The sequence below is a fragment of the Syngnathoides biaculeatus genome, chromosome 19, assembly GCF_019802595.1.
Source record: "Syngnathoides biaculeatus isolate LvHL_M chromosome 19, ASM1980259v1, whole genome shotgun sequence".
Lineage (NCBI taxonomy): Eukaryota > Metazoa > Chordata > Actinopteri > Syngnathiformes > Syngnathidae > Syngnathoides > Syngnathoides biaculeatus.
The window spans coordinates 537,302-557,825 of NC_084658.1; the positions used below are offsets into that span (position 1 = coordinate 537,302).

Sequence of the window (20,524 nt, forward strand, 5' to 3'; positions counted from 1 at the left end):
CAAGAAAACTGGAGGCTTGTAGACCTGTGAATAACCGCCATTTTTTGGAACTAGCAGATAGGACACATTTTCTTCTTCTCCTTCAGTCAACTGCATCAGCATACAACTTACCGCTACCTACAGGCAGGCGAAACATGCAAATCTATCCCCATTTTCCACACCCACAGAACAATTGCAAATGTTATTGTGGGTACCTCTGCAAACTTTAATACTCAAACTTGAAAAATTGTCAGCTGTTTATTTTTTTTTGTCATGTTGGTACTCAAGATGTAATGGATGAAAATCCAGTTGATTGAGTGGTTTTCACAACTTGCATCTTTAAAACTGTGAAAATAATTATTCGAATCTGGATTTGGTCAGATGATTTCTCCTTGGTCTGTTTGGCCATTTGGTTGATTGTGATTGAAGGTTTGTGAATGTTATGCCCTCTTCAACACACTGACAGCTGGTTTCTGATTTTTCATGATGTAGGCTTTATAATAGTGGCTTGTTTTACATGATGGACTTGCCTTATTTTGAACTCTCCATCGTCATGACAGTATTTATATATTGTTACAAATGCTTGATGCATTTTATTATGGGACTTCAACATGTGTATTAACTTTGATGTTTGAAAATTGTTCTACAGAAATTATTTTCTGGACCAATTCTATAGAAATTTGAGATCAAGGACTGTGCCACTTTCTGTTCTTCAAACCTTTCTATAGAATTTCTACAGAAACATTTTGTTCTCGATAAATTCTATAGATTTCTATAGAGGTTTTATAGAAAATTTTTAGCAGGAAGCTTTCACTGCAGATCACAGTATCATCTGCAAACATCATGGTCCAAAGGGATTCCATTCTTACCTTTTCTGTCAGCCTATTATCACAGCAAACAGGAAGGAGCTCAGAGCTGATCCCTGATGCAGTCCCACCGCCACCTTAAATTTTTGTGTCACACGACGGCACACCTCACCACTGTTCTGCAGCCCTCATACATGTCCTGTACTATTCTAACATATTTCTCGGCCACACCAGACTTGCACATGCAGTACCACAGTTCCTATCTTTGTACTTTGTAATAGGCTTTCTCTAGATCAACAAAGATACAATGTAGCTCCTTCTGACCTTCTCTGTACTTTTCCATGAGCATCCTCAAGGCAAATAATGCATTTGTGGTACTCTTTCTACGCATGAAACCATATTATTACTCACAGATACTTCCGTCCTGAGTCTAGCCACCACTACTCTTTCTCATAACTTCATTGTGTGGTTCATCATCTTTATTATTTTGTCGTTTCCACAGTTCTTAACTTCGCCTTTGTTCTTAAAAATGGGTACTAGCACACTTTTCCTCCATTCTTCTGGCATCTTCTCTCCTGCTAGTATTCTATTGAATACGTTAGTCAAAAACTCCACAGCCACCTCACCAAATTGCTTCCATACTTCCACTGATATGTCATCTGGTCCAACTGTCTTTCCATTTTTCATTCTGTTCAGTGCCTTTTTAACTTCTCCTGAACTAATTATTGCCACTTCCCTGTCATTCATCTTGCCTCTTCTACGTTACCTTCTCTCCCATTTTCTTCATTCATTAACTTCTCAAAGTACTCTTTCCATCTACTTGGCACTACTTGTACCAGTCAACAAATTTCCATTGCTATCCTTAATCACCTTTACTTGCTGTACATCCTTCCCATCTCCATCCCTCTTTCTTGCCAACCTGTAGTAATCCTTTTCACCTTCTTTCGTATCCTACCTGGAGTACATATCGTCATATGCCTCTTGTTTAGCCTTCGCCACTTGCCAAGGGTGAATCTCAATGTATTCCTTCCTCAGTCCTCTCCATGTCCCACTTTGTCTTCGCTAATCTCTTTCCTTGGATGACTTCCTGTATTTTGGGGTTCCACCACCACGTCTCCTTCTCCCATTTCCTACCAGAAGACACCCCAAGTACTCTCCTGGCTGCCTCTCTTGGAGTTCCTTGGGTGTAGTATTCCATTCTTCTGGGAGCTCTTCCTGACCATCTAGAGCCTGTCTCACCACTTTTCGAAAGGCCACACAACATTCGTCCTTTCTCAACTTCCACCACCTGATTCTCTGCTCTACCTTTGTCTTCTTAATCTTCCTACCTGCTACCAGAGTCATTCTACACACCACCATACTTTCCTGCTGAGCTACACTCTCTCCGACCACAACCTTACAATCAATAACCTCCTTCAGATTACATCGTCTGCACAAAATATAATTCACCTATATGCTTCTACCGCCGCTCTTGTCGGTCACTCTATGTTCCTATCTCTTCTGAAAATAAGTGGTCACCACTGCCAATTCCATCCTTTTTGCTTCATCGAGTTCCTTCCAAAATCTCTCTTTCAACTCGTGATGACATCCAACCTGTGGGCCAATGTATGACTAACTGTTGTCCGGTGGACAGACTCTCCCACCTCAGCTGTAGATCTCTCCAGTTCATCCAGAGTGATCATGGGCCTCTTGCCTGCATCTCTGATCAGTCTTCTCCCTGTTAGAGGTGAACATTTAGGGGGACAGCTGGGTCATGGTAGATGTGCAGTGGTCTGATGAAGCTTGGAAAATCTTTTTGTTTCCAAATCCGGCTTTAAACTTCTCCACAACAGTATCTCGGACCTGCCTGGAATGTTTGTTGGTCTTCATGATGCTCTCTGCACTTTAAACAGAACACTGAGACTATCTCAGAGCAGGTGCATTTATACGGAGACTTGATTACACACAGGTGGATTCTATTTGTTATCATCAGTCATTATTGGATCATTCAGAGATCTTCACTGAACCTCTGGAGTGAGTTTTCTGCATTGAATGTATGAAGGCCGAATAATACTGCACGCCCCACTTTCCATTTTACTTGTTAAAAAAAAGTACAAGACATCCAATACATTGTGTCCCACTTGTTGATTCTTGATTAAAAAAAAAAACAAAACATTTTATATCTTTGTTTGAAGCCTGCAATATGGTGAAAGGTTTAAAAGTTCAAGGGGGGCACATCCAAGGCACTCTATGATCATGAGCTGTGAGGCATGACCAAAAGAACAAGATACAAGCGGCCGAAAGTATTTTTCTCCACAGGGTGTCAGGGCTCTCCCTGAGAAATATGGTGAAAAGCTCTGTCATCCGGGAGGAGCTCAAAGTAAACCTGCTGCTCTTCCGCATTGAGAGGAGTCAGATGAGGTGGCTGGGCCATATGATTTGGATGCCTCCTGGACGCCTCCCTGATGAGGTGTTCTGGGCATGTCTCATTGGAAGGAGACCCTGGGGACGTTCCAGTACATGTTGGAGAGACACTTTGTTGACCTGGGCACGCCTCTGGTTCCCTCAGAAGAGCTGGGTGAAGTGGCTGGGGAGAAGTAAGTCAGGGCATCCCCCGAAAGCTACTGCCCCCGCGACTCGACCTTGGGTAAATGGTAGATGATGGATAGATTTTATGTCAAGTGATGTGCAGACAACACTGTGTACTGAGTACATTATTCATCAAACCAGTTAGGCAATGCTCAATATCCAACATCATGAAATTTGACAGATATGTCATAACACTTGTTACATATTATGGCATACCATAGGTTTGAGGAGGTTGCTACAGAAGCCCACTTACACAGTCCAGCTGTGCCTATAATATGGACATGTTGGGTGGTGTTCTCAATGAAGGAAATGCACTGACACCAAAATTCTCATGGCTTGCTTGTTCCTCAAATTATTTTCATGAGTCTTAGTGTTTTATTAATGCCAAAGCATATGCTATCAATAAACATTTTTAATGAAGGGAAAAAGAACATGTTTGAGTTTATTTTTTCATGGGAGCAAGGTGTCCGACTGGTTAGCACATACGCTTCACAGTTCACAGTGTGGAGTGCAGGTTTTCTCATGTGACTCCGATTTCTTCCCACCTTCCAAAATGCATGGTAAAACAAACCAAATTTATTTGCATTGCACATTTCATACACGAGGTAAATGTGCTTTACGTGATGAAAACTATTTGTAAGACAAAGAGATAAAACATTTAATTGGATGAAAAAAATAAACATGACTATTAAAAAAATACAATTAAAACCATGTACAGTGCAAAATATATGATTAAAAAATGGAAATACTCTAAAAAGCATGAGAAAATTTTTCAACCTGGATTTAAAAACATTCACACTTGGGGCTGGCCTCACCTCTGTTGGCAACTTATTTCAGTTGTGTGCAGCATAATAGCTAAAAACGCTGATTCACCATGTTTTTGCGTTGAACTCTGCACTTCACCATTTTAGCTGAGTCAGTCGATCTCATGACCATGGGTTTGTATTCTGTAAGCATTTCTTTAAATGTATTCTAAATCATTTCCTGATTTATAGATCAGTTGCAAAACTTTAAAATCAAATGTAAAGCTGACTGGAAGCTAGTGCGAGTACTTTAGTGTTGGAGTTATATGGGCTGACCACTTTGTTCTGGTCAGACCGTGAGGTGCAGCATTCTGAATGAGCTGCAGCTGTTTAATGGTCGTTTTTGGGAGTCAGTCAGAAGACCATTCCAGTAGTCAAGTCTACTTGAGATAAAAGCATGGATGAGGACTCGTCTGTTGGTGTTGCTGCATTCCTTTCAACGAGCTAACTTCTCTGCAGTAGCCGCCATCAGTTTTGATTCACCCATTTTGATGTGCCGAGTCAGGGGCTCTCTCCAATTTGAGTGGTCATCTGCCAGGCTCTCCCAGATTTATCTTGATGGCCTTCAGGTCCCTCTTGACGAAATTGCGGTCGCGCACCTGTGGTCGTCCTGTAGCTCTCAACATAGCAACCAGCTCACCGTACAGGATGTTTTTGGGGATGCCGGCCATCTTGCAATTGGTAGACATGGGCTAGCCATCTGAGTCCGTGCTGTCGGAGCAGAGTGTACATGCTGAATAGACCGCTGTAAGACAGGACCTCGGCATTGGTCACTTTGTGCTGTCAGGAGATTCCCAGGATGTGACAGAGGCTGCGCATGTGAAATGGTTTTTCTTTCTTCTCTTGCCTCAGCATCCCCTGTAAGGCCTATTCAGGGGTGTTGGAGAGGAGGGTCTGTCGGGAAGACAAGCTCTGGATGGATGGAGGTCTTCAGCTAAAAGTTAAATATAGGATTGTTAGTTATTTGCGACCCTTTTATCACATCAAATACATCAACACGTTTTAACTTGACTTCCTGTTTTAAGCTTGTATCCTTTCATTTTGAAGGGTACACCCTGGCGCACAGGATTTTGGCGCGAAATTATTTTTTTAATGGATGGAACCAATTGATATAAAAAACGATTTCTTTTATTCCTTGACAAGCCAGTGCATTTAACTTTTCTTCAGATAGTTCCAGATCAATAATTTTTATTGATGAAAAATTTTAAATACCGTTTTATATCATGTTCTACTAATATCAGTTGAAAATGGAAATCATTTCTGAGTTTTATATTTCAGTTTTGTATTTTAGTTATGTATTTGTTTGTTTTGTTTTTAATTTACGGTTCGGTGATATTAATCCATTAAGTTATTTTAAGGCCATCCCTCATCACACTCGCAACTTTATCTGCGAGCATGACTGACCACACCCGTACATTTTTCAAATGTGAGTGAGTGTGATATATATATATATATATATATATATATATATATATATATATATATACACATCAAAATATTAAAGGCAGCTGATTATACTATTAGTATTACTCCATCTATATCCAAGATAGTGAGCAATGTGGTCGAGTGTATCAGTACAACGCGACATCACAAGTTTGAGACCTAAACGTTAATAGTAATTACTACAGATCAACTTCTTTAACATGTTTTGCTGTATGGTGTAGAAATTCTAGGATACATTTTCGTGTATATTTTAGATGTATACTATATGTATAATGTGGGGAAAAGGACAATTTTTTTACTGAATAGTTCACTTAATTCATTTGTCTTGAGATAAGATGGCATATTTTAATGACAAATGTGATTTTGTGCTATGCAGTGATAGGGGTTGGGGGGCAAAAAAAATCTGGGCTTGGCCCTTGGGGAACTTCTGCCCAATTAATTTTTTTTTGGTCAGGACTTTAAAATTTTACTGTCAATTTTAGTCTGAATTTTGTTCACAGATATTGGCAGAATGCCCCAAAGCCATCCATTTTTTTTATTTTTAAGACACCCCTCTTCGAGCCGTCACCTTATCGTGGTGGAGGGGTTTGTGTGTCTCAATGATCCTAGGAGCTAAGTTGTCTGGGGCTTCGCACCCGTGGGGCTCGGCCGGGCACAGCCCGAAAGGGTAACATGGTCCCCCTTCCCATGGGCTCACCACCTGTTAGAGAGGTCATAAGGGTCGTGCAATGTGAGCTGGGCAGTGGCCAAAGGCGGGGACCTTGGCGATCCGATCCCCAGCTACAGAAACTAGCTCTCGGGACATGGAATGTCACCTCTTTGGCAGGGAAGGAGGCCGAGTTGGTGCGTGAGGTCGAGAGGTTCTGACTAGATATAGTCGGACTCGCCTCTACACAACACTTGGGCTCTGGCACCACTCCTCTTGAGAGGGGTTGGACTCTGTTCCACTCTGGAGTTGCCCACGGGGAGAGACGCCGAGCAGGTGTGGATATACTTATTGCCCCCTGGCTTGAGGCCTGTACGTTGGGGTTTACCCCAGTGGATGAGAGGGGAGCCTCCCTCCGCCTGCAGGTAGGGTGACGGGACTTGACTGTTGTTTGTGGTGATGCACAAAGCAGCAATTTAGAGTACCCACCCATTTTGGAGTCTTTAGAGGAACTGCTGGAGACCGCCCCCTCTGGCGACTCCATTTTGCTGGGGAACTTCAATGCCCACGTGGGCAATGACAGTGAGACCTGGAAGGGTGTGATTGGGACGAACGGTCCCCCCGATAAGAACTCGAATGGTGTTCTGTTACAGGACTTCTGTGCTCATCACGGATTGTCCATCACAAACACAATGTTCAGGCCTAAGGGTGTTCACATGTCTACTTGGCACCAGGACACCCTCAGTCGCAGTTCGATGATCGACTTTGTGGTCATGTCATTGGACTTGCGACCGCATGTCTTGGAAACTTGGGTGAAGAGAGGGGGGGAGCTGTCAACTGATCACCACCTGGTGGTGAGTTGGCTCCGATGGTGGGGGAGGATGCCGGTCCAACGTCGCAGGCCCAAACGTATTGTGAGGGTCTACTGGGAACGGCTGGCGGTTTCCCCTGTCAGAAGGAATTTCAACTCCCAACTCCGAAAGAACTTTGCTCACGTCTCAGAGGAGGCGGGGGAGATTGAATCCGAGTGGACGAAGTTCCGCGCCTTCATTGCTGAGCCGTCCGACCGGAGATGTGGTCGTAAGGTGGTCGGTGCCTGGCTTGGCGGCAACCCACGAACACGTTGGTCGACACCAACAGTGAGGAATGCTGTCAAGCTGAAGAAGGAGACCTATTGGACATTTCTGGCCTGTGGGACTCCTGAGGAAGCTGATAGGTATTGGCTGGCCAAGCAGAATGCAGCTTCGGTGGTCCCTGAGGTAAAAACCCGGGCGTGGGAGGACTTGAGTGAGGCCATGGAGAACGACTTCAAGACGGCTTTGAGGAAATTCTGATCCACCGTCCGGCGTCTCAGGAGCGGGAAGCAGTATACCGCAACTCTGTGTATCGTGGGGACAGGGTACTGCCGACCTCAACTTGGGATGTCGTGAGTCGGTGGGGAGAATAGACCTAAATTCCACCAACATGCCTTCCTATCAGGAAGCCGAGTCTGGTTACTCTGAGGCGGGCTCTTCTATCTCTGGGGTTGAGGTCACCAATGTGGTTAAAAAGCTCCTTGGTGGCAAGGACCCGCGGGTGGATGAGATTCCCCTGGAGTTCCTAAAGGCTCAGGAGGTTGTGGGGGTGTCCTGGTTGACACGGCTCTGCTACATCGCTTAGACATCAGGGACAGTGCCTCTGGATTGACAGACTGGGGTGGTGGTCCCCCTTTTCAAGAAGGGTGACTCGAGGTCTGTTCCAACTATAGAGGGATCACACTCCTCAGCCTCCCTTTGTTTCCGGTGAGAGTTGGACTCCGCCAAGGCTGCTCTTTGTCACTGTTTTTGTTCATAACTTTTATGGTCAGAATTTCTAGGCGCAGCCGAGGTGTAGACGGTGTCTGGTCTGGTGGCCTCAGCATCGCATCCCTGCTCTTTGCGGATGATGTGGTTCTGTTGGCTTCATCAAACCGTGATATCCAGCTGTCACTGGAGCGATTCACAGCAGAGTGTGAAGCGGCCGGGATGGGAATCAGCACCTTCAAATCCGAGACTATGGTCCTCAGTCAGAAAAGGGTGCCGTGCCCTCTCCAGGTCGGGGATGAGATCCTTCCCCAAGTGGAGGAGTTCAAGTATCTTGGTGTCTTGTTCACGAGTGAGGGAAGAATGGAGCGGAAGATCGACAGACGCATCGGTGTAGCGTCTGCAGTAATGTGGACTTTGTATCGGTCCGTTGTGGTAAAAAGTGAGCTAAGTCGAAAGGCGAAGCTCTCAATTTACCAGTCGATCTATGTTCCTACCCTCACCTATGGGCATGAGCTGTGGGTCGTGACCGAAAGAACAAGATCCCGGATACAAGCGGACGAAATTAGTTTCCTCCGCAGGGTTTCCGGGCTCTTCCTTAAAGATAGGATGAGAAGCTCGGTCATCCGGGAGGGGCTCAGTGTTGATCCGCTACTCCTGCGCATTGAGAAGAGCCAGATGAAGTGGCTGGGACATCTGATTATGATGCCTCCTGGATGCCTCCTTGGTGAGGTGTTACGGGCATGTCCCACTGGAACGAGACCCCGAGGACAACCTAGGACGCGCTGGAGAGACTCTCTCTCTCCTGGCTTGGGAAGACCTCGGGATCCGTCCGGAAGAGCTGGAAGAACTGGCTGGGGAAAGGGAAGTCTGGGATGGATGGATGGAAATTTAACACACTCGTTTGCTGCTGCTTCATCTTTGTGTGCATTCTGTTTTTCACTTCTCCTTAGGGGACCTCAGAAAAGGCACAAGAACTGGGTACTGAAATTTTTAGAGTTAAACAATCTCGGACTACCGGAATGTTTGTGCTCGTTCCAATTTGTTCTCAATTCTTAACACCCAACCCTAAACATATGCAGCTCAATGTACCATGATTATTTGTCTTTTGGTTTTCTTGCCTGACACACATATTGAATGTGCTGACAACTTCGACCTCCCTTGCTGAGTGTCGTCATCAGCACAGGGCTCAAAATGGTTGTTTCGACTGTAGCAATAGTTAACTGCATACAGTTTGTGAATCATAGCTACCCTCAAAAGAAATTTGTAGATAAAACACTTTTACACAAAACAGTCAAAGTCAGTAAAGGTTCTGGGGAATGCTGCCTTTAAATAAATATTTTATATTAATTATTTACGCACTGGTATTCATTTCAACAATAACACTTTGGGATGCATTATCTCATTTTCAATCGGGTCCTTCAATTTGTACAGATAATCAACAATGTACAAAATAATCCACTTTTCAGCTTGTCCTGCTAAGGGTCGCCACAGCGTGTCCTTTTCCATACAAGCTTTTCTTCTGCATCCTCCCCTCTAACACCAACTGTCCTCATGTCATGTCCTCACTAACTCTATTTTCCTCTTGCTATCTTGCTTTACAGCTCCATTCTTGTCATCCTTCCGCCCTTCTACTCTCCTCTGGATGTGTCCAAACCATTCAAGTCTCATATCTCTAACTTTGTCTCCAAAATTCACTTTGTCAATCCCACCACATTTGAGTTGTACAGTTGGTCATCACCCTTGTACTCCATACTTCTTTTCCTGTCCTATCTTGTCCTGTCCTTCCCTCAGAGAGTACTGCACTACAGTCCCAGACATCAATATTTGTTTCCTTGTTGTTGATAGGTTACTTTTTCCATGCTGTTTATAACTAGCGTTTTCGCTTTTGTCTCAGTCACTCAAGGAACTTTGTTCTAGTCAACGGATCGACCCTGGTTCTCAATAAAAATCAGTTATAATCTCAAGAAACACAAAGGAAACTTGGAAACTCCACTGAGACACAGGAAAACTGTTCTGACGTATGCTGTCTCCCACTTCTCGTTAGTGAGAATGGAACCCAACAGCACTGGAGACCAAAGGTTGTGTCCACAAATTGAATAGAGCATCTTTGTTTTGGTCTGAGATTTCAGTTTGGACTGGACTTAAAATTGCAAAACTACAAATTAACAGAAAATGTGTTATACAAAAGTGATGAGTCTCACGGTAAAACATATATTTCAAGAAAGTCTAATTATAATAGTCAAATGAGTCATTTTTACTTCATCGTACGGCATGTAATCACAATGCTTGCTTAATCATGGCTGCACATCTTTTTAACTGAACAGCAATAATCTCTCCCTCTCACTCTCTCTCTCTCTCTCTCTCCTCTCTCTCTCTCTCTCTCTCTCTCTCTCTCTCCCTCCCTCTATATATATATATATATATATATATATATATATATATATATATATATATATATATATTACACACACACACAGTTATCCCTCTCTACTTCGCGGATTCAGTGCATCGCAAACCCGCCCCAAAAAAAGTCAGATCGTCTCACAATCCGTACTATCTCACTTTAAGAACCCCTGCCCCAAAAAAAGAAAAGCCAGATTCGCCTTTTGATCTTAAAGCTGCTTCCGAAATACCCAAGCTGAAGAGAAAGATGCAAAGTTAGAGGATTGTCTTAAAATGAAGCTGCTTTCGTTTTTTTGACACCGGATTGCAAAAAAAAAAAAAAAACGACCCGGTTGACAATGAAGATCTTCCTCTTGCTTGTCCCGTTAGGGGTCGCCACAGCATGCCATCTTTTTTCGTCTAAGTGTATCTCCAGCATCTTCCTCTCTAACACCAACTGCCCTCATGTCTACCTTCACAACATCCATCAACCTTTCAACCTTCTCTTTGGTCTTCCTTTTGCTGTTTTGCCTGGCAGCTGCATCCTCAGGTATCTTCTCCCGATATACTCACTCTCTTGCCTCTGGACATGTCCAAACCAGCGAAATATGCTCTCTCAAACCTTGTCTCTGAAACCTCCAATTTGGCTGTCCATCTGATTCCTTTTTGTAAACTCCACCATCTGCCCCTGCTGGATGTTATATTTACCCATAGCTGTTTATTTCACCGATATTCCATCACAATCTGCACCAATCACAACTCTCTCTCTGTCTGGGATACTCCGAACTACTTCATCTAGTTCCTTCCAGAATTTCACTTTCAACTCTCGGTCACATCCTATCTGTGGGGCATAGCTGCTAATAACATTATAAATAAAACCCTCAATTTCAAACTTCAGCCTCATTACTCGATCTGATACTCTTTTCACCTCCAACACATTCTTAGCCACCTCTTCCTTTAAAATATCCCGTATTCCAATTCTCTTCCCAATGGTAAAATAATTTAAACCCTGCTCCTAAACTTCGAGCCTTACTCCCTTTCCACCTGCTCTCTTGTATGCACAATATATCAACCTTTCTCATAAGTCTTGTGCCCTTTGAATTTGGTGATTGATGTGAAGTGAAACAGATTTTTCAATGTTCCAGAATTACTTCTGAAAGAGGAGGATTCCTTTCATGTGACACAGTTTCTAGATTGGTTAATTCATGTTATCATTATTTTTTTTAATTCTGTGGCCAGCCCGTACTATAATGTTATTTTTTGTCACATTTTTCATGTCTTCGGTTTTTGCATGGCTGAAAATAATAAAGGTAAATTACATTCATGAAGGGCGTGTGCATGCATACACTCAAACACACAATTCTCCCTGAAACTTAGCCTCCCACCAATTGCACAGTATGCATTTACAAATACATAATACTATATGAAAATGCTAAATATGAAATAATCAATAAAATTTTACGTATTATGTCATATCCAGGAAAGTGCAAGTTCTGACCAGGCCACCATAACTTGGCTCGGTCCAACACTCAAAAAGTCTTAACATTTGACCCTGGTCCTGTCTCACAGGGGCTTCACTTACTACAAAATGGGCAATTTGGACAACCGGATTGCGAATGCAGACCAGTTGCTGACTCAGGATGTGGAAAAATTCTGCAACAGTGTGGTGGACCTCTATTCCAACCTCAGCAAGGTTTGAGACTTTGTTAGGTCTTTGCATTAAGGTTGTGTAATTGATAAAATTGGAGAAAAATTAATATAATTTTGAGGAATAGATTTATACATCCATGTCAGAAGAACTCTTCAGAAATCCGCCAGCAATTGTTTACTTTGCCAGATAAACTGATACTGTTGAGATTTTAGTGATCGTATTAATTTTAATTGTGGGATAAGTGGAGCAATTACAGAACTGCATATTTTTAGAAAAAACATTGATTATTGTGTGTGTAAATATCAGGTGGTCAAGGAAAGACAATCATCACAAGCACATTCGGCCTCATTCACTGTGTTCGCACAGCCGTGTTTGCACAAATGTGTGCTTAAAATGCCCTGTACGCACATTTAATGCCATAACTGGTGATTTATCAATATAGTCATCCTCGAAGGACCCCAGGGTGCAGGCTGTGACTACACCAGAGACTGTATGATCTTATGAAGACAAAAAGCATGACAGCGCCTCTTGCGTAGATCAAAAAACAGTTATTACAAGAAAAAATTCCTCTTTTCACAAGTATGTGGAAACACTGCATGGTCGTTTCGTTCTTTTTTTTTCCCCATCTCTTTTGTCAACTTCATGAGCACCAGTACCTTGTTAAAGATCCACATGTCATCCGTGCAGCAGAGTCCCAACGCCAACGACTCAATCGGCAGTGAAGGGTCATTTGCCAGCAGCAAGGAGCACGACCAAACTCAGAGTTTGGAATTCACGCAGCAGACGAAGGATTTACAATTGGATAATGCCACACCTTGGTCAACCATATGATGATGTATGATTCTGCGGAATTACAAACTCTCAGATTGGAATATCAGGTTTTGAAAGAAACACCTGGCTCTTCATTCAAGAAGCATACATGACACCCTCATCTACTCGGGCATGCCAGAAAATGCTTCACAACATCCTGAAATTCAGATTCAAAATTTGTCTGTCCTTAAGATACTGCAAGATACAGTTGACAAGATTACTTTTCACTTATCACTTGTCACAGGAGGCCCTCGTCCAAGAAATTGACCTGGTCCTGTCATTGCAAAGTTTGAACACTTTCATCAGAAAATCCAAAGGAACTTAATTTGGAAGGAACGGTCAGTTCCCCAAGGAAATCAACAAGAGCCGTAAAACTTTTTACCCATTGATGAATAATTTCCAAGACAAAAGCAAATGAGAATGGTTGGTCATAAACAAGCTTGTCGATGGTGAACTATTTTCAAGATACCATCATCACTCCCTGGCTATTCGAGATGAGTACTTTTTTTTTTATATAGGTTGCTGTTAGGTAATGTATAGAATTCTGTATCATTCTTCTACTTCAACTTCGGTAAACAAGAAACCGAATAACGCAAATCACAAACAACCTTCACTCCAATCTTTCTGCATCCCTGCACAACCTGGTTCCTCACACAATAAACACACAAGTCACCTAAATCTTCTTTTCCACACCACAGTTAACCATAACCCAACATCATATCACCCTCTTGTTACTTTTTGTTTCCCATTTTCAAACTTTGTTCGTTATTCTCTTTACCGTAGCATCACTGGACTTTAAGAGAGAATATTTAGCACCTTTTCTCAGTAAAATTACAACAAAAAAAATATTGAAAGTTGTCCATTAAAGTAACAACAAAGAATGCAGGGTTCTAATGCTATTTAAAATGATGATGCACACACCCATTTTATGTCACGCTTGGCTTTCGTGTCTTGGAATGTCAATGGCGTTCAATCATGAACAAAGCGACTCAAGATGATGGATTACATAGCCAAATTTAAAAGTTGTACTTAAATTACAAGAAACCTTACGAATAGAAGAAAAATGCCTCATTGATTCTAATTACAAAAAAATTTTTTGGGCCTTTTATAACTGCAGACAAAGAGGAGTCCCAATTCTCGTTCATAGAAGATTACTTTATACAATAAATATGAGAGTAGTGGATCCAGAAGGTCGGTATTTAATTCTACAGGCCTCAAGTCTTCAACAACCTTGGTGCAATTATCAGTATACACCATTCAAATAAAGATGATCCAACCTTCTTTCACATACTCTTTATACACTTGTTAAACTTGTCAGCCTACTCAATAATTATTACGGAAGATTTTAATCTTATATTAAATCCAGAATTAGATCATGCAAATCTTTAAAAAAATGGCAATCGTCTCAATACATTCAAACATTTTTGGATGACTTTTGTCACGTTTTTCATTCTTGTTGTTGGTCATCAATATGGCACCTACCATTGTGGTTACCTTTGGTACGTGCTCCCTGGGACTGTTAACGTTTCTGTGTTTTTCGGTCGTCACGGTACTCAGGTACACAGGAAATTACTTGATTACCATCAGAGACTATAATCACGGGAATCTACGCTCCCAAGCCAACAAAATTCATGAACTTCAGCTGATCAAGACCGCCAAAGAATTTGGATGTTCTTGCGCTGCTTCTGATTGATTTAGGAGGCTGAAAAACCCCATTAAAAGAGAATACACATTTTTTTCGTTAGTTAACCAGTGTTTATTAAGAATAAATTTTTCTTTCAAACAATTCAGATACTCCCAAAATGCATAGTCATCTGTGATCATGCACCATTTTTTCTTCATGTAATAGTTGAACCAAATTTGGGACCCCCACCAACATGGTCCTTGAACACATATCTATTGAAGGACCCCAATTTTGATGCGTTCGGGAGGAAGGAATGGGATAGTTTCTGCCATTAAACAGCTCTCCAACCTTATCACCATCTCTGTTGTGGTAAACCTGAAAAGCTGTATTGAGAGGGTAGGAAAGGGGAGAAGGAGACTTGGTGGTGGAACCCCAAAATACAAGGAGTCATACAAGGAAAGAGATTAGCAAAGAAGAAGTGGGATACTGAGAGGACTGAGGAGAGGCGAAAGGAGTACATCGAGATGCGACGTAGGGCAAAGGTAGAGGTGGCGAAGGCTAAACAAGAGGCATATGAAGACATGTACACCAGGTTGGACACGAAAGAAGGAGAAAAGGATCTCTACAGGTTGGCCAGACAGAGGGATAGAGATGGAAAGGATGTGCAGCAGGTAAGGGTGATTAAGGATAGAGATGGAAATGTGTTGACTGGTGCCAGTAGTGTGCTAAATAGATGGAAAGAATACTTTGAGAAGTTGATGAATGAAGAAAATGAGAGAGAAGGAAGAGTTGAAGAGGCAAGTGTCAAGGACCAGGAAGTGGCAATGATTACTAAGGGGGAAGTCAGAAAGGCACTACAAAGGATGAAAAATGGAAAGGCAGTTGGTCCTGATGACATACCGGTGCAGGTATGGAAGCAATTTGGAAAGATGACTGTGGAATTTTTGACTAACCTATTCAACAGAATACTAGCGGGCGAATAAATGCCTGAAGAATGGAGGAAAAGTGTTCTAGTTGCCATTTTTAAGAACAAAGGCGATGTTCAGAGCTGTGGGAATTACAGAGGAATAAAGTTCATGAGCCACACAAAGTTATGGGAAAGAGTAGTGGAGGCTAAACTCAGGACAGAAGTTTGTGTCTGCGTGCAACAGTATCGTTTCATGCCTAGAAAGAGTACCACAGATCCATTATTTGCCTTGAGGATGCTCGTGGAAAAGTACAGAGAAGGTCGGGAGGAGCTACATTGTGTCTTTGTGGATCTAGAGAAAGCCTATGACAGAGTACCAAGAGAGGAACTGTGGTACTACATGCATAAGTCTGGTGTGGCAGACGAAGTATGTTAAAATAGTACAGGACATGTATGATGGCAGCAGAACAATGTTGAGGTGTGCCTTAAGTGTGACAGAGGAAATTAAGGTGGAGGTGGGACTGCATCAGGGATCAGCTCTGAGCCCCTTCCTGTTTGCAGTGGAAATTGATAGGCTGACAGATGAGGTTAGACTGGAATCCCCTTGGACCATGATGTTCGCAGATGATATTGTGATATGCAGTGAAAGCAGGGAGCATGCAGAGGAACAATTAGAAAGATAGAGACATGCAATAGAAAGGGAAGGAATGAAGATTAGCCAAAGTAAAACTGAATATATGTGCGTGAATGAGAAAAGTGGAGGGGGAAGAGTGAGGCGCCAGGGAGAAGAGATAGCGAGGGTGGAGGACTTCAAATATTTAGGGTCGACAATCCAGAGCAATGGTGAGTGTGGCAAGGAAGTGAAGAAACGGGTCCAAGCAGGTTGGAACAGCTGGCGAAAGATGTCTGGTGTGTTATGTGACAGAAGAGTCTCTGCTAGGATGAAGGGCAAAGTTTACAAAACAGTGGTGAGGCCGGCCATAATGTACGGATTAGAGACAGTGGCACTGAAGAAACAACAGGAAGCAGAACTGGAGGTGGCAGAAATGAAGATGTTGAGGTTCTTGCTCGGAGTGACCAGGTTGGATAGGATTAGAAATGAGCTCATTAGAGGGACAGCCAAAGTTGGATGTTTTGGAGACAAGATGAGAGAGAGCAGACTTCGATGGTTTGGACATGTTCAGAGGCGAGAGAGTGAGCATATTGGTAGAAGGATGCTGAGGATGGAGCTCCCAGGCAAAAGAGCGAGAGGAAGACCAAAGAGAAGGTTTATGGATGTGCTGAGGGAAGACATGAAGGCAGTTGGGGTTAGAGAGGAAGATGCAGGAGATAGGCTGAGATGGCAAAAGATGACACACTGTGGCCACCCCTAACGGGACAAGGAAAAGAAGTGCTGTGAAAAAGTTGATTTCAGTTTTTCTTGTATATCACACAAAAAGCTTTCAAATCATCAAACCAATTTTAATATAACTATGAGACAATGAAGGAGTGGTTGACCAACTAGACTTACTCCAAGATTGCAACAATGACTTATCCAGGAGGTCACAAAAGAACGTCAAACATCATCTAAAGACCTACAGAACTCGCTGGTCTCAGTTAAGGTCAGTGTTCATGACTACCACAAAGACACTGGTTCCCAGGCTAAAACCCCTGCTGTCAGCAAAGAATAAAAAGGCTTGTCTCTCATTGGCCAAACATCTTGATGATCCTCAAGATTTTGGAGAAACATTCTGTGGACTTATCAGTCAAAAGTTGAACTTTTTGGAAGGTGTGCGCCCTGTTACATGTAGAGTAAAAATGGCAAAGCATTTGATTAAAAAAAAAAAATGCCAACAATGAAGCATGGTGGTGACAATGTAATGGTCTGGGACTGCATTTCTGCCTCGGGACCCAGGACAGCTTGCTGTAATTGATGCAACAGTAAATTCAGCTGCTTTTGCTACCAGTAAGGAAGAATGTCAGGTCATCGTTATGTGTGCTCTTGGGTCATGCAGCAGGACAATTAACTGAAACTCACGAGCAAGCCAACCTTTGAATGGCTTAAAAAAATGTTTTGGAGTGCGTAAGTCAGTCTGTATTTAAATCCAATGGAGATGCTGTGGTGTGACATTAAACATGAAATTCATGCTAGGAAACCCTCCAATATGGCGGTGTTGAAACAATTCTGCAAATAAGAGGGGGACAAAATTCCTCCAGACCGATATGACCGATATTTCAGTTATTGCTGCCAAGAGTGGCACAACATATTAGGTTTGGTTATTAGGGGGAAGTAACATTTTCACAGTGGGTCAGAAGGGTTTGGAAATTATTGTGCCTTAGTCAATTGAATTGACATTTGAAAACTGCATTTTGTATTTCATTTTATTCTCTCTGTGATATTAAAATTGGTTTGATTTGAAACCTTTGTCTGTGACAGATGTGCAAAAAAAAAAAAATCAGGAGGTGGCAGTTACTTTTACACGACACGGAATGATATATTCTTGCTATAAGAAAAAAGAGCAACAACTTAAAAATGGAATTGAACAAAAAATTTAAAACCTCACAGAAGAGTATACAAGTAATCCAACATAAAGTTAAAAATCAATTTCAAAGTGCAAAGCAATTACAGTGGTGCCTCGGTTTTAGAACGTCTGTTTTCGTACAAATTGGTTTTTGAACAAAAATTTTTGCTTTGGTTTTCGAATGAAAATCGAAATTCTAATGCCCCAACCAGCTGACCCACGCCGATTTGTTATTGTGCTTTCGAACGCACCCCCAAAAAACACGGAAACGATGTAACGCGCGCGACGCAACCAGTTGACCCACACACTCCTCTGTGCTTGGACGTTTCAGGGTAGTGATTTTTTTTCTTCCAATTGAGTAATATTAACCCCCAATCATGGCTCCAAAGAAGGCAAGTGGAACTTTTGGTGCTGAAAAAAGGGAAGTGGTGCGTAAAACTGTCAACTTCTAGAAGGATTTGATAGCTGAATACGAATCTGGTGTGCGTGTTTCTGAGCTATCGAAGAAGTATGGCATGGCGAAATTGACCATCAGCACCATTCTGAAACACAAGGATGCCCTCAAAGCAAGTGATGTTGCTCAAGGAGCAACTGTGTTGACCAAGCAGAGGCCACAGATCTTGGAGGAAGTCAAAAAGTTGCTTATTTTCGTAAAACGAGCAACAGTTAGCTGGGGATAGTGTTGGCGAGGAAGGGGAGGAGATGTCGTCTGTTGAAGCTGAAGGCAGTCAGGATGTCTCAAGTGCCGATATAAAAGTTATCTGTGCTAAAAGGAACGACATCCATAATTTTGTAGAACTCCATCACCCTAACGAAGCAGAATGTTGCAGAGCACTGCAAAATTTCAATGACGTTGATATGAGCCACTTCAGGAAGGTGCTCAAAAGACGGTAGAAACGGTCTACATTAGATTCTTTCTTTGTTAAAAAGGGGCGAGTCATCCCACCAAAGACATTTGAAACAGTTGTTTTGCCTTGCTTTTTTCTTTTGTTCCATTAACCCTACCTCTAGTTGCAAGTTACATTTGTTTTGTACGTTACGTACTTTCTGTGCAAACAAAAAATTTGCCTGTTTTTTTCCCGCCTCATTATTGCTTGTTTAAAGTTATTCTGCACTTTTGTTAATAAAAAAAAAAAAGGTTTACAAGGCTGGGGGGCGAGTTGCTGCAGATACGCCATTGCACTCCCAGCCAAGTTTGGTGTTTACATAATTCACCTGCGGGACTTCCAGTTGGGGTGTGGGGTTCTGCACGGACTTTTTTTGTTGTTGCTCTTCCGGAGTGGGCAGTTCACAGAGTTCTCACCGTTATGCGAGTAGTGTTTTGATGTCTGGCAATAAAACGAGTCTTGTTCCTGTGACCGACACTCCGCCTCCGACTCCTTTTCTCCGGCGCTACACTGGTGACCCCAACGTCAGTCCCGGCGTTTTCGAGACTGAACCGAACATGGCAACCGCCATCCTCAAATTGCCGGAGTTTTGGGAGACGTCCGCGGCAGCGTGGTTCGCGCAGACGGAGGCTCAGTTCTCCCTCCGCGAGATCTCGGATGATTCCATACGTTATTACCACGTTGTCTCAGCCCTCGGGAGCTCAACGGCGGCCAGAGCAGTGAACTTCATCACCTCTCCCCCGGCCCGAGATAAGTATTCTGGGATCAAGGCTCACCTTCTCAAGGTTTTTGAGCTTTCACGGCCGGAGCGTGCCCGACGTCTGTTGGCTATTAATGGACTGGGGGACAGCAAACTTTCCGAACTCATGGAAATGATGCTAAACCTGCTGGGCACGGAAGAGCCCGATTTCATTTTCATGGAACTGTTTCTCAGGCACATGCCACCACATGTTCAGACGGGGCTCGCTAACAGTACTGTCACTGAGCCCCGGGCCCTGGCCGAGGAGGCTGACCGTTTCTTCCTGGCCACCCAGCGCTTCTCCCCTGAGATGCTGGCCGCGACGCGCAGTTACCCGCCTGCGGGCGCGGGGGTGGCATCCAGCAGGGGCCCCATCGCCACCGACGGCCGTGCTGGCACAGGCTTGTGCTACTTCCACGCCCGTTTCGGTGCGAAAGCGAAGAGGTGCCTCGCCCCTTGCAACTACGACGCGTCGGGAAACGCCAAAGCGGGCTCCGCGGCGGCCGTGAGCGTGGGCACGAAGAGCCGGCTGCTGTCGCTGGCGGGACTCATGGGCCACCCCTACTGTCCGCTAATGGCTCCCCATCCGCTCTTATGGCATAAGGACTGTGGAATTGTGTTTCAGGAGTCAGCGCTTCACATGGGACTTTTGTCACTGCCGATGTCTCGTTCCCTCTCCTCTGCGCTGACTTTTTTTTTTTTTGTGCCCACGGGGTACTGTTGGATGTTAAGAGGGGCCGTCTGGTAATGCACTGACTTTCTCCACGGTTGCCTGCGTCCACAATGAGGCGACTTATGGCGGTCTCTCCAGTTCGCTCTCAGACGGCACCAAGTGCCAGCTCCTCCTTGGTGAGTTCCCAGGCTTGACAAGAAGCTAGCAGTCGGTAAGTCCGAGTTTGCCAACGTGGAGCGCCTGGGCATTATCCGCCGCTTGGATAGCCTGTGGACTTTGCCGCTACACATCGTCCCTAAACCGAGTGGCGGGTGGCGACCG

The 20,524-nt window shown here is 43.5% G+C and overlaps 1 protein-coding gene across 3 annotated transcripts in view; it reads left to right on the forward strand.

Moving 5' to 3' along the window:
• Positions 1 to 20,524, forward strand: part of abcd3a (ATP-binding cassette, sub-family D (ALD), member 3a) — a 179,419-nt gene that overhangs the window by 45,949 nt on the left and 112,946 nt on the right. For all 3 annotated transcript variants that reach the window (XM_061805964.1, XM_061805963.1, XM_061805962.1), the window contains exon 7: positions 11,981 to 12,104. In XM_061805964.1, the coding sequence (XP_061661948.1) occupies positions 11,981 to 12,104 (124 nt within the window). The remainder of the gene's footprint in view (positions 1 to 11,980; positions 12,105 to 20,524) is intronic.